Genomic DNA, 14,191 nt, shown 5'->3' with positions numbered 1-14,191 from the left:
GTACTGATGGAGGATTAATCATGCTCTTTAGGACCATATCACTGTCAAGATGTGTAGTCCTGGAGTAAGGGAGGGCTCGCTCTGTAATGTGTCACACAACCTATTTTCCCAGATTTTCTTGTTCAAAAGGCTTTGAAAGTCCCTCCAAAACTCTTCAATCCCACTGAGACATAAATCATCTTGATTCTTCCTTCATGTTTAGTATGACACAGTACAGAAAATGGTGTTGCTCTCAAAGACGGTTCAGTGTTCACATACAGTCCTTAGATCTTTCTGCCACAATCTTCATGATGCTACTTATATGTAGCTTTTGTCACAGCTCCAAAAAGGTTACAGGCTAATGAAATTCTACTAGTTGATGTTGCTGCTTATTTCCTCTGTATGATTAAATTGCACCATAAGGTGTATCTGTTCTGCACTACATACTCCATGCCTTCTAGCAGAATCGAAAAATCCTACAAAATATCTTAGACACTTCTTAAGAAACTGCTCCTTGGTGGCAGAAATATGTATTTGTCTCTCCTTGAAGAGACATGTTTGTTTTAGAACAGGCAGGACTTGCATCCTATAGAAAGCAAATTCAGTTTGTTAGGAAATGACAAAGAAACAGGATATGCAAAGAATTCTGGTGAGGTAAAAGAGACTATCTTTTTCTGCATCCAGTCGCTGTAAAATAAAAATTAGCTTTTGGGTCTTGAAGAGGTTCTGAAGCTTCATGTGATTTAAGAACATGTGACAAACCTATTAGGTATGTATATCTTCCTGTCACAAGCACTAAAATGAACACGTAGAATACCTGCATTTATGTAGTCCTCATTCTTCTATATAGAGGAAGAGCAAAAGCACAGTTTCAGCAAATACCACTATTAAAAACAGCCACCTTGCACATAAGGACAGTAGTAACATGCATTTAAAAATGTTATGTCTTATAGCCAGTAAAAAATGGTAATTCGTTGTGAAGGGTAATATACAAAACCCCATACCTTTATAAACCCCCACAGTCCTCCAGCAGGTGTTCCACCTTGGGCAGTAGATACTCTGGGGTCTTCATGTTCCTCAGGAAAAGTGATTGCAGAACCAGTTCCAGGAGCCAAAGGTGATGAGAAAGTTGCTTGTTGAGTAATAGGATCTGCCAAAACACCTAGTAAGACAGAAAAATAAAACACAAGTGTTCATTTATTGTACTGCACTTAATTTGTTATACTGTAGCAACATGCAATTGTTTAACAGGAAAATAAGCAGGAAGAATAAAATAATACTGGGCTGATTTACTTCATTTCTTGAAGGCCCCTGAACAATTATGCTTGTTAAAGGTTAGCAGATATAACTACTGTAAGTTCAACAACATCTGCTAATAGAACCAAGATTGCATGTACATTGTGTATAAGATTAAACAATTTTTTTTTCTTAGCATGTTAGTTAACAGTGGTGCTTTTTATTGTCTTCAAATTTTCATAAGGTGGCCTCAGTAAAGGAAAAAGAGGAATGGGTGTTGCTCTCTGAACAAAGAGAGAGAAGTAAGAAATTTTCTAACCTGGAAACAAGAAAATAGAAGCTGCTGTCATGTGATGGATGGCTTCTTATAGATAGCTTTTCAGAACAAAAACCTGAAAATTATGAGATTACAGCCTGAGATATCGTATCATTCTGTGGAAATATAATGGCTGAAATTGACTCTCTGATCTAAGCAACAGATAGGTATACATGTTCAGCCAGGCTTTCCTGTGCAAGTTAACAAAAAATAAAGCTCTCAAACAAAGACTCTTCTGTGAGCCTGAGTGCTAGCAGAACTCTACTAAAGAGGACTCTCTGTCCTAGACCGTGACTGTACTTTAAAGGCTATTCTCCTTTCTCCTGAGTGCAGCTACATTAATTAAGCGTAACTGGAATAATAAAGAAGCTAAATTTGCAGGACTCTAACGGAAATGTGAAGTAGCCACCCAGGAGATCCCTCATCCTGTCTCACAAACATGAAAGCATATATACAAAAAGTTACCTGTGACTGGAGGTGCAGAAAATGATGGCATCAGTGGGCTCTGTGGTGCTCGGCCAGCATGTCCTCTGGTAATATCATAGGTTGAAGATATGGAAAATCCTGAAATGGGGGGACCAGTAGGAGGTGCAGGAAGACTAGAGCCAGTAGTAGAGCTTAATGGAGGAGGTGTAGAGAACTGGGACACGGAGGTACTAAAAGATAAAGGGGCAACATGAGGTGGGGCAGGAGTTAGAGGTGGTGCAATAGTAGAAACCGTTGCAGAAGGCACAACTGGAAGAGAAGCTGAAGTCATCATAGGAGGAGGAAGTGAAGGCCCTCCAGCTGGCACAGGTGGTGAGTATGCAGGAGAAGATGACGTGCTTGGTGTTGCAAGGGGACTGGACAAAGCTAGGGAAAAAAAGAAAAAAATTTTGGAAATGCTGAGTCTTAATCTCAAAAATTCAGTTATATAATTGTTCAAATTTTTACAAATATGTTTTGACTTGGTCTGCTTTTTTCCCTTCAAAGTGAGTTTTAGTTCTGCTTGAGTTTGCATACAATACCAATTTTTGGTGATAGTATCTTGTAATCTCTTTTTCTTGCATGACCCTATTTGTCATAAGCTTAAAAAGATAAGTCAACATTTGACTTATCTTGAATTTACAGCAGCTGAAGTCTGCCTCAGAAATTTCTAGCTAGTGCTGTTCCTTCTGAGTGACTGCTTAATCAACAGAAATAATGATGATGCAGGAAGTGTCCATCTTTAATCTTAAAACGTACACTCATAATATCTGGGAGGGTGGGAAGTTACCTCACAGGTATGGTTCTATGAGATGGGCTGAACACCAGGCACCCTCTTCCCTGGCACTCAGCCTCCTAATCCCTCTGCTTTCTCTGCTTCAGTCTGGCCCTCAGCTGATCCTTGGATAAGCCAATTTTGCTCTCTAAACCAAGTTTAAACAGAAAAGTAAGTCAGAAAACCAGAAATTACCATTTTTGACAGCAGTAAGCTGTTGGATAACCTCAAACATCAAACTGGCCTCAGCCTAAATATCAACGACAGTCAAATGATATGCCAAGTTACACTAATGCAGTGGTCTCCAAACTTTATCATGCACACCTATCAATAAAAATTTTTTGAGCATGTACCTCCCCAATATATGTATTTTTTTATTTATAGATTATTTACATGTACCACTGTACTAGCATATTATGTATATCATAAAACATACACAATAGAAATTTTAAAAGGATGAGATAAAGATTAATTTAAAAATTTCAACTTTTCTGATCCCGCTGAAAATTTTTTTATGAATATACTATTAATAATATAGTATGTTAATAACGGTTAAGGTACTACATAAAAAAATTATTAATAATAGTTGTATTGTGTGAGCAACATGATTGAAGCAGCCTCATTATTTTTTAAATCTTGGGTTAACATCTCACAAAATAGCAATTTGAAGGCCTGGTTCTATGTTCAGATTATTTCAATACTTAGCTTTAATGGCTGTCATAGCTGGAAAAGATACCTTACAAAGATATATAGATCCAAATGGAAGAAGTGCATTGTTCACTGTGCTTACTAAATCATGCTATTTGTTTTCCACTCCCACTCACCAATTATACAAAGGTTTTTCTTGAAATGGAGCTAGCAAATCTCTGCCTTCCCTGATGTCAATCAATAGTTCTTGCAAACAAATCAAAAGGTGTTGCACTTTGTTATTTTTAACAAATGGGTTCAAAACCCACTGAAGCTCTTCATTTGGAAGATTTTTACACAGGTCAGGAAATTCTCTTTGCAAGTTTACGTGTACAGATTGGACCGTTTTTATACGTGACACTTGCATTGATTTTGGCAACAGGATTGCCTAACACTGGAAATCTTTCCAAATATCAATTTTCAAAATGCTCTCTCAAATGCATGACTTTCTTACAAAAAGTAGTTACTGTATCACTCCTTGTTAGAATATCACCTTTAATTTGAAGGGACAAATTATGAATCCCTTTTTTTTTTTTAAATATCTACTAGGTAGCACACTGCTGACAGCCACCTGTCATCACAGAAAATATCAGCAAATCTGGGAGACTTGTCTTTTTGTAAAAGACAAAGAGTTCATGCCATCTTTAAGTCCAACTACTCTTTTAAACACCTTGCCACATGACAACCAGCGAACCTCTGTGCGATACAAAAAAATTTCATGGTCACTTCCCATCTCATTACAAAGTATTGTTAAAAAAATATACTATTTAAAGATAATTTCTATAAAATTAAGCACACTGATGACATCCTGTAGCACTTTGTGCACTTCCAGGTCCAGTTTCTTTGCTGCAATAACTTGCCTATGAATGAGGCAGTGAATAAATCTCATGTGTGGCGATACCTTTGTAACCTTATTCTAAAGTCCATTTTTATCCTAGTCAAAGCAACTGCTCCATCAGTGGTTACACTTACACAGTTTTAATAAAAGCACTGCTTTTATTAAAGAAGTCATTTACCCTTGAAGATATAGCTTCTCCAGCACATCCCTCCTTTAGCATTTGACAATATAGTAGTTCTTTGTGTATTTTATTATTGAAGCAGAATTTAGCAAAAACCATAAGCAGAGACATGTTAGGAACATCTGTACAGCAAACCTCCCATGCTGTAATTTGTTCTAATACTTGTTTCTTCAAATCTTCAGCAATGTTTTCTATGGGTCTTTTAACAATATTTGCTGACAAATGCCACTTGTGACCATGCTGTTTCCATTTATTACTTAAGACATTTTTACCATGTCAGGAAGAACAAGTGTTTCCCCAATGTAAATAGCTTTTTGTCTTCACTATTAGGTAAGAAATCTCCAAAGAGGCTTCTAAAGATTTATCATTAAGTTTGCTGAATTTTTTTAAGTACTGGATTGAGTACTCTATGACTTAAAACATTACAAAATAAATTTTTATATTTTTAGAGGTTTTCATGTTCTGATTAGTTTTTAGATGTCTTGCTAATCATAGTGGTTTCACACTATCCTTAGTTAATATCTCAAGGCACAATATACACTTAAGGCAAGGTTCATCATTAACAATGGCAGATGTAAATTTAAATTTGTCCTGGTTTTTGGCTCAGATAGAGTTAATTTTCACGAGAAGCTGGGAGGGCTAAACCATAACAGTATTTCAAATAGTTCTCTTGAAAATTTAGAAATTTTTTTGGCCAACTTTTTGTCAAATCTGATTAGATTGTTAGCCATACAATGAGGTAAAAACAATGGCAAAAAGCTTGTATTGGAGTCAGAGAAGTGTCAGCTCTTCCATATCCTTTTTGTTTGCTAGTGCTTAAATTTTTTTAGCAGTATTTTCAATCTGTGGTCTCTTTGCAGGCATCTTTTTTTAAGTCACTTGTTCATTTTGTGAGGGTTAGTATAGTTAAAACTAGATAATAAAACCCATAAATCCACTTAAGCAGGCACACAAATGGCAAGGCATCACAACATGATGAAAGTGTGTTAACAAGTGAGGGTGCCAGTGTCAATCCCTTAGCATCATGGAACATCCACTTCTCCCTCAGGACACGTGAATGTTCGATGTACGGACAAACTGAGTGGGGACACCAGTGTCAAGCAGTATATTAAATATTAGTAAAGCTTAATTTTTCTTATTTTAGATAAAATAAGTATTAATGAAAGCTCTAATATTTTCTTCCTGCACCCCAATGGATTGCCTGGCACACCCTCTGGGGTTAAGGGCACCCCACTCTGGAGTCCACTGCAGTAGTGTGACTCAGGATAACAATACCAGATGTGTCAGAAAATTGAATATTCGGTATTCAGAATATGGTGTTCAGATTCTTGAAAAATTAGATTAAGTGCTTTGATTACCACTCACAATATTAAAAACCAAGTGATTATGCAGGTTTGCCACTATCCCTGACAAGACTGTAAATTTGTTTTGAACTCCCTTCTATGCTGCTCATCTAACAGTGCGCTGTACCAGAAAGTATTATTTCCTTGGCTCCACATCCTTAAAAAACACAAGTGCATCCACATGACTTCATAAAAGAGTTTCAAGAATAAAAAAATATTCTGTGTGTCAGATGTATGTCAGATAAGAAGCACACTTCCACGATAAAGAAACAATTTAAATTTTTCCAATTAGACTGGTGAAGACCACTGTAATTATCGTGATTGCAACAACTTTCGATGAATTGCTGTGCTTCAAAAGACATGAATAAACGTGACCAACTTGCTGAGGAAGTTTCTGTACCTAATGAGACAGGTGTAGCAGCAGCAGCAGCCCCTGCTGTGCTTGGTGGGGGCGTACCAGGTGGAGTTGTCTCTATTCCACTCTCTTCCATCATTTTCCTCCAGCTACAAAAAGCTGTCAGGGAAAAAAAAAAGCGTATCTTGAGAAACAAGGGAAAAGATTTTATATTAGAATGTAAAAGCCACAACACAGTGATTTACAATCCTGAACAGAGCAAGTAGTTCAAATGCAAACTCTAGAAAAAAGAAAAAAATTACTGATCACAAGTACATAATTACCCAGTATGTCTCATTTCTCCTGTATCTTCCCTTTATTTTTAGCACTCTGATAATACTTCAAACGCCAAACCTCCTTCTAAAAACTTTACTGTGCATGCCAAGTTATTGCTTCCAATATATACTGGTGGTACTTAGATAGGCAATAATAGAGAAGTAATTAATGATCATAAAACCCATACCCCACTGCAAGAAAAACTTAACTATGGGTAGTGTTTTGCTGCATTATTGAGCTGTAGTAACTCCAACAAGGACTTGTTACTTTCAGAGCTGATGCATGACAGGATGCAAAAGGTGGCAAGAGGCAAAACAGAGGACCGAAGTCTCCCCCTTCTGCCAGCGAAGAATGACAACTACCCACAAAGTTGTAGCCCTCTCGGGCTTAAACACTTCAGGAGATGCTCCTGACCATCATACTTGAGCGCAAACACCGTAACAGTGGCATAGCTGGCAAGGGCCCAGGACTCCTGACTCTGTGACCTTAACTCTAACCATGACCTTGTCTACCTTAAAGGATAAGCATTTTGGGGTCAGCTAAATAAACCTCCAGAAAAGCCACGTGAAACCAGCTGAAATTCACTTATAACATGAATAAAATTACACTGAAATTAATTTACACTGAACAAGTTTTCCAGTACAGACAATACCTGTAAAATCCAAGTATCATACTGCTCTGGTGACTATCAGAAGTGAAAGTAACTGAAAACTTTGGCTTTTATTTTGAAGGCCAGATTATGTTTGAAGTATCTTTTAACATCTTTGAGTAAATCTTTAAAATATACGATGTCTGGAAAGGTAAAGCTATATGCTTATTTAAAAATCTTAAATTAATGTAAAAGGGCTTAGGAGAAGAAAAGGAGAGGGCGAAAAATTAAGACTTCCATGAACATCTGGAGATTTTTGTTCTTCAGTGCAGAGGCAGCTAAAAAAACCCCTGCTTCTGCCCAAGTCTGGTAAACTAGACAGAAATTATTTGTACCACTCCCTGATGTAACAATTCATAAGGAAATTTTAATGACACAAAAATCCTATATAAAGGAATTTATGTATGAAAAATAGGTAGAAGCAAACAGTTTCCATTATATCCATTACATCAGCAGCTACTGAGGACTGCCAGCTTATTCTCTTTAACAATTAACAAAGGAAAAGGCTTAGATAATGTGTTGAGTGAAAGTACCCATGTGTATATAAAAAGAACTCCACTTAGAAAAATACAGGGGTTTTCCTCTCTTTCAAAAAAGAAAAAACCCTCATTGCCTCATTGTTGTTTTAAATGTGTATACAACTCAAGTTTAATATGGAGGAAAAATTACTGTTATTACCAAATTGAAAAATACAAAAAGTAGGATGTCAATGTTAGTCTTGACAAGCTTACAAAGAGCCTCAAAACCAAATGAAAGCATCAAAATCACAAAGGAGAAATTATAGTCCCTCTTACAAACCAGTATGCTTTGCGTAAGTAATTCAAGATTAAACATTTGAGCCCAGCCTCAGAAAGCAAGTAAATGTGGTTTATGTGCAGCACTCTTAATGACAGAGGGATTTTAGGTTCCAAGTACCTCTTCAACTCATCCCATCTGAAGAGAAGCTTTTAAATGAAGGAGTCAGTAACTGTCTGATGGGGAACAGACTGGCTTGCAGAATGAGTACATCTCACCATCCCTCAGAAAGGAACTGCAGAGTCCTCCATTAAACTTCACTAAGTGGAAGAATTTGCAATAATAAGATTTTGTCTTTTAATCAAGCTGCAGGAGCTTACATTCCCCCTCACAGAAGTATTTCTAAAGTAATTCTTCCAATTATACACTGTGAGGAAAGAATTTTCCATTGTGCAACTAAAGCACTGAAGACCAAAACCTCCTAGAAACATTTTCTCAAGGCTCTTTTAATCTGCTGCTTGATTTCACCTAATGCCATGATTAAAAACTGCTGAGAGGTGCTTACTAAAAACAAATACTGTAGCCATGTAGAATGACTGAAAAAGTTATACAGACTCTTTGAAAAGCCACTCTGTGGAAAGCTTTTTCAAAGCTTTACAGAGCTATTAAAGGGGGGGGGGGAACAACCCCCCCAAAAAGTAACCTAACTGGTATCTGGAAGTTAGGAATTAGTAGAAATGTAAATAACTCTGCAGTTGCTTTTGTCTATTAACTTGACAATGAGAAAAGCAATTATTAAACAGAAACAGCAATCCCAAACTTGCAAAAATTTTGAGTTGGTTGCTGAAATATAATGATTAAACCCCCCATAAAACTGACTAAAAATTTGAATTAAAAAAAAAAAGAAAAAAAATCAGTATTTCACATTTTCTTCTCTTACTTGTAAGCCTCTGGGAAAGCCAACCATCTGCAAATCCAGCCTGACCAGGAAATGGACGCCTGGGAGGAAAATATTGCCAGTTGTAGGGCTTATTTACATTCCCTTGGACTATGCAGGTCCAGGTGTGCACCCATAGGCAATACGTCCCAGTAAGCTGTATACCCTCAGAGTGACACCCAGTCAGGAGTATACTGCTATCTCCCTTCTGTTCTGGCTTAAATTTTATCCTTTGACCCTAATACATCCCGTACTCTTTCATATATTGTCCACTATAATCAGTTAGTGTTTTACCACTAGCTAGGGAAAAGAAGCTCTCTCCTTACCTTTTGCTAGAGGAGTTGACAAATTACTTTATTCTCTCACATAATGCACAACCACAATAGCCTGTAGTATTTTCTTCCAATTCTCAACTTTTTCTTTACTCTTTTCCCCTTCCATCTACCCATCCCGCTGCCAATTAGAGAGCCCTGAAGCCTAAATGCTCCTCTATCCTTTTCCCTTTAGCTTACCCATCCTCTCACACAACCAATAATCTCACTGTGAATTTCTGATCTGGCAGGGACTAACATGAAACCGGCACAAATAACAGCTTTATATACACTGAATTCTCAACATAAGCCAGTTGTAGTTTGCAAATGCTGCAAGAAAAAAACATAAATAATTGGGAAAAAAAGAATAAGGTTAAGGAGAAAGATGAGACATGAGAGGAACGAATACACAAGGAAGGAAAGCAAGAAGTACAGACAGGTGTAATTTGAAGCTAATAGGTCATAGTGTTGAAAAAAATCCAGCACTATGTGTAACTGAAACTGATCCTACAGGACATATGGTTTAACACTTGAATCTAAATGGCCTACCTGAAGCCAGTTACACAAGAGAAACTGGGAAGCATTGGGGTGGAAGAAGAAAATGGAGGGCAAAAACCCCAAGCAATCCACAGACTTTAACAGTGTTCAGTCCTCAACAAAGTTTCCAATGAGGGTTTCCAACTTCCCTTATGGGAGTTGCAAGGAAAAAGTTCCTCAGGAAGATCAGTCTGCAAATCCTTAATGACTGCTGGGTGTGGAACTGCACTGTCTTTTCAGTGATTTGAAAAAAACAGTAATAGTAATAATTCTTCATAGTCCAAGCCACAAACACATAATTTGCAGCAAATAGTGCCTGAAAATTCAGCCTAATTTCATAAGGAAGTGACTTTTTAGTCTTCCTGCAAACCAGAATGTTTTGTGTTACTAAATTGAAGACATAAAGGAGAAACTGAGATAGGCAAATTGAAGCCTGGGCAATTAGGCGAACATAACGGCAGTACTGCCATCTAGTGATTTGTGATGATAAATTGATTTCACAAATTTCATAATCTTGCCACATTTAGCTAGAAGAAAATCTTGTCTTATGCTTACATTAAAGTAAAAAAGAAGGGATACGGAAAAGAGAAATACACAAAACCACAGGAAAAAACCCTACACTCCTAATGAACAGTCATCCTTAAAATAACCCCTTTAAGAGGTGAAAGCATAGATTTTGTTAGGCTTCCATCACTTACCTGGTTAAAAAAAAAACAAAAAAACAACCCCTGTCAGTACTAATGAAGACACTATAGGGATGATATTAAACTCCCACATTACACAATGAAAATAATAGTATACCCACAAGGTCTACCCAGACTGGTAACTGTATTTTACTGGTTCTCACCAGCTGAATCTCAGCCATTAACCTAGTTCCCAAATGCAAGGCCTGTGTAAGGTGAAGGGAAAACCAGGCTAAAGTTCTGACTGTTAATTTTAACAGGGCTTGTGTTAAAAGCAGGAATGAAATAATTTTATTTGGAGACTTAAAGGCTGAATTGGTAAATTATTAATCTTTTGGCTTAAGTTTAATAGGAAGTAATTACATTTGCATTAATATTCTGCAATAATCCTAATGATATAACCATACTTCAAAAGCATTCTTCAGGATATTACTCTAAAATATAAAAATTCACAGTTAACTATAACCTACAAATGGAGATTAGCAAATTTCACATGGATAAAAAAACATTATCTAGAAAGCAGTCATACTTCAGAGTTTATAATGAGGCCATATTTTCAGTCATCCTTAATTAATCGCTTCTTGTATTTCAGTAGATGCTCCTGTTAATAAAAAAACTCCGTAATATACTTAAGAACCCTAAGAGGCAAAATTATTCTCTAAACAGAGCCTAAAATGAAACAAAACAACAGCTGGAATACTAAATTCAAATACTATTAAACCTCTCATCTTTAATCACAACAGGCATAACTATTTTAATTGTGTGTAACAGTACTGATTACACACACTGTTAATAGCTAAGCACAAGTTGACAACTGTCCAGAATAAGGAGCAGTAATTTTTTTATTTATTTGAACAAATCAATTGTTTGGAGCCATTCCCAGTGCAACAATCTCTTCAAATAAAATGTTGCATCATAAGTTGCATTAACTAATAGAGGGATTCATAGGCACATACTGCTAATCAACAAGAGAGAAGTCAAAGGTGAAAAAAAGCCCAAGAACTCATAGAGACACATGACCAAGAAGAAAACAAGAAAGAAAATGACAAAAGGAAAACCTTCTGCTATTAAAAATGGAGTGAAGCTGACATCAACCAAAAAGACAACACTTTAAAAAAACCCACAAAACAACAGAGTTGAATTGTTCATATATTAAAGTTTCATCTGAAAGATTCCTCACATTCGTTTATTCCATTTTAGAAAGGGAGAGCACAAAGGCAGGCATAAAACTTCCTTCAGACTCTGGTCTGTTAAATGCAGCCAGGTCCCAGAGGACATACAAAGCCTCACTGAAGCCAAAGGAAGTGCATAGAGGGATCATCAGTTTAATCACCTGGTGTTAAATGGCTTGTTCTAAAGTCCAAAGCCTTAAAAAGTGGTAATCAGGAAAGAGAAAAAAGGAAAAAAGAGAACAAAACTCTCCTATACCTGCTTTATATTCATAGCATAATGTTAATCACAACACCCACATTAAAAAAAAAAAAGTCTGTTTACCAAGCAGAATCCAGTATGCCTCAGACTTAATGCAGTACCAAGACAGCTTGAAATACCAGGCATGCCAGAAGGGTTTGGCCTCATCTCCAGACTACTGCAGATAAGAGTTATTGTAGTCCATAGATACCATAAAAAATAGGAAGTTTTTCTAAAAGCTTCCTAATCTTTGAGAATTATTTTGTTTCCCACATTCTTAGTGCCATTGCCAACCCTTAGGATTTGTTCCAGACCACACACATCCTTATGATAAAATATTTATTTTTAAATATCACAAAGCTTATGTAGCTCCACAGACTATTACGTTCCAGATCACTGATAACCACAGAGAACTACTGACCTAGTATTCAGTGTTATATGACTACATAAAACCATCAAAGAAACAGCTAGACAAAACCACGTACATCCTACCAATTTACACCAATAGCTATATCGTATGATGTGATTCAACAGCTCCAGCACTTTCAGAGGATTTTCCCCCAAAAGAAACGATGCTTTTTTCACGTGATGATAAAATTAAGTAAAACATATAAATCATTGGAACAATGCCTCCAGAGATATTATAATAACAAATAAACGTCCTGAAGCATCACTTCTATAAGATACCAATAGATCCTCAAGGGTAAGGATTTCCACTGTCAATCATGCTAATTCAAGCTAAAACCACGTGGGTTTACCAGAATCAGCATTTCCATCCCTAGCTGCAAGGCTGGAACACACAGCCCTGAAGGCAAGCATCTGAACACTCTACGCAGTGCCTGGAGAAAGCCTGGTCACTCAGAGAGCGACTCAGAAGAGCAGAACAATATACATGACCTAACAAGGTATCAGGACCAGCCAAATGGAAATTCTATGGAGTGCTGGTCCACGCTTGTGTTTGCAACACCACTAGTCACTGAAGCAGCAAGGAGTCCTGCCATGAGGACCCTGATCTGCCTTCACACCGCACGACCCTAACCTTACAATAAGCCCCAAAGCACGTTCCTGTCAGCAGGGAGGACAGGAGACGCTGCTGCTCTTTAGAAGGACAAGATGGTTCAGAATAGGAGAATAACCCAGACTGCCCTTAGCAGGGTCAGGCCTCTGGCAACTCTCCAGGACTGAGCCCGGTGAGGGGCCGACTCCGTGCAGCCGCAGGTTGTGCTGCCCAAGGGGGAGAAGCGCCCGGGCGGGAGGTCTTGGTACGGCTCCCGGAGCTCGGCCCGAGACCTCTACACGCCCAAACACACACACGCACTCGCGGTCGGGCCGGCAAGCTACCCCAAAGGGCCACGGCGCTGACGGACCGCCAGAGTGGCGCGGCCTAGGCCGGCAGGCCAGAAGAGGCGGTGCGGCCCCCGCCGGCCTTCCCCCCCCGTACACCCCCAGGGAAACACCTCAGTGGCCCCCCCCGCGACCCCCTGCCCTACCTGCCACAACCTCCCACACTGCCCTCCCCCCCGCCGCCTTAACCTTTGAACCTGCCACAGCCGCTTCAGGCCCCAACGGCAGCCAACGGCTGCAGCCGGCACGCTGGTCCGCGGGGAAGCCACCGCTCCGGGACGCCAACACCGCCCCCCGACCTAGCCCAGCCCAAAGCCTCCGGCCACTCCCTCCCCGCCGCCAGGGACGATGGGTGCCAGCGCGTCTCCTCTGCCCGCCACAACACGCGGCCTCACCGAACCCAAGCGTCGGAGCCCAACGCCTCCTCCCGCCGCGGCCCACCCGGGCGCGCTCACCTGGCGGGCAGGCCGCGCCCCAGGCCTCGCTGGCGATGAATGGAGGGACCGACCGATTCCGCCACCGACTACAACTCCCAGCAGCCGTAGCAGCGCAGCGCCCGCGCGCTGCGCCGCACCGGCCCCGCCCCGCGTTGCCACGTCTCCTGCGGCGCTGCTTGGTGACGGAGCCTGCCGCCTGCCCCTGCCGCCTGCCCCTTCCGCCTGCCCTTTCCGTCGCGCTGCTGCCGCGCACCCGGGCGCCCCTGGGTGCCCCTGGGTCCAGGGAGACGCGTCCTGCGGTTTCGGCGGGGGGGTGCTGTTCCTCGCCCGGCGTGCCCCTGGTGCAGCTCGCTCCCTGCCTCCAAAATGGCGGCCGCGGGGAGCAGCACGCCTCTTCTGCCACGTTCGCGGGAGGCCGCGGGGAGGGAGCGCGGCAGGAGGGAGGGTAGGTAGGGCGGGGTAACGGACTCTGCACGGCGCGGGGGCGCCGTTTGGGGCGGCACGCCGTCTCGCTGCCCCCCACACCCCAACATACTTTTATGCTGTCTCACGCGCCTGTACAAATCGTCAGCTGCGTGGGTATCAATAGCCCCTCTGCCTTCTTCCTCTGGCTGCCACCAACAAACAAATTACTCAAATTTTACAGCCTTAACAAACC

The 14,191-nt window shown here is 40.2% G+C and overlaps 1 protein-coding gene across 3 annotated transcripts in view; it reads right to left on the bottom strand.

Annotated features, from left to right (window-relative positions):
• The window catches only part of PRRC1 (proline rich coiled-coil 1), a 28,247-nt gene extending 14,348 nt beyond the window's left edge, over window positions 1-13,899 (bottom strand). Inside the window, exons 1-4 of one of the 3 annotated variants that reach the window (XM_054808772.1) lie at window positions 13,552-13,899; window positions 6,221-6,334; window positions 1,997-2,383; window positions 984-1,141 (exon numbers count right to left, since the gene is read on the bottom strand). In XM_054808772.1, coding sequence (XP_054664747.1) covers window positions 984-1,141; window positions 1,997-2,383; window positions 6,221-6,314 — 639 coding nt within the window. In that variant the 5' untranslated portion in view covers window positions 6,315-6,334; window positions 13,552-13,899. Of the gene's footprint in view, window positions 1-983; window positions 1,142-1,996; window positions 2,384-6,220; window positions 6,335-13,285; window positions 13,397-13,551 lie in introns of those variants that run through there. The other 2 variants (XM_054808773.1, XM_054808774.1) reach the window with 2 other exon arrangements.
• Window positions 13,900-14,191: the final 292 nt, after the last annotated feature.

The sequence above is a fragment of the Grus americana genome, chromosome Z (assembly GCF_028858705.1).
Source record: "Grus americana isolate bGruAme1 chromosome Z, bGruAme1.mat, whole genome shotgun sequence".
NCBI lineage: Eukaryota > Metazoa > Chordata > Aves > Gruiformes > Gruidae > Grus > Grus americana.
This window is presented reverse-complemented; position numbering and strand designations above follow the sequence as displayed.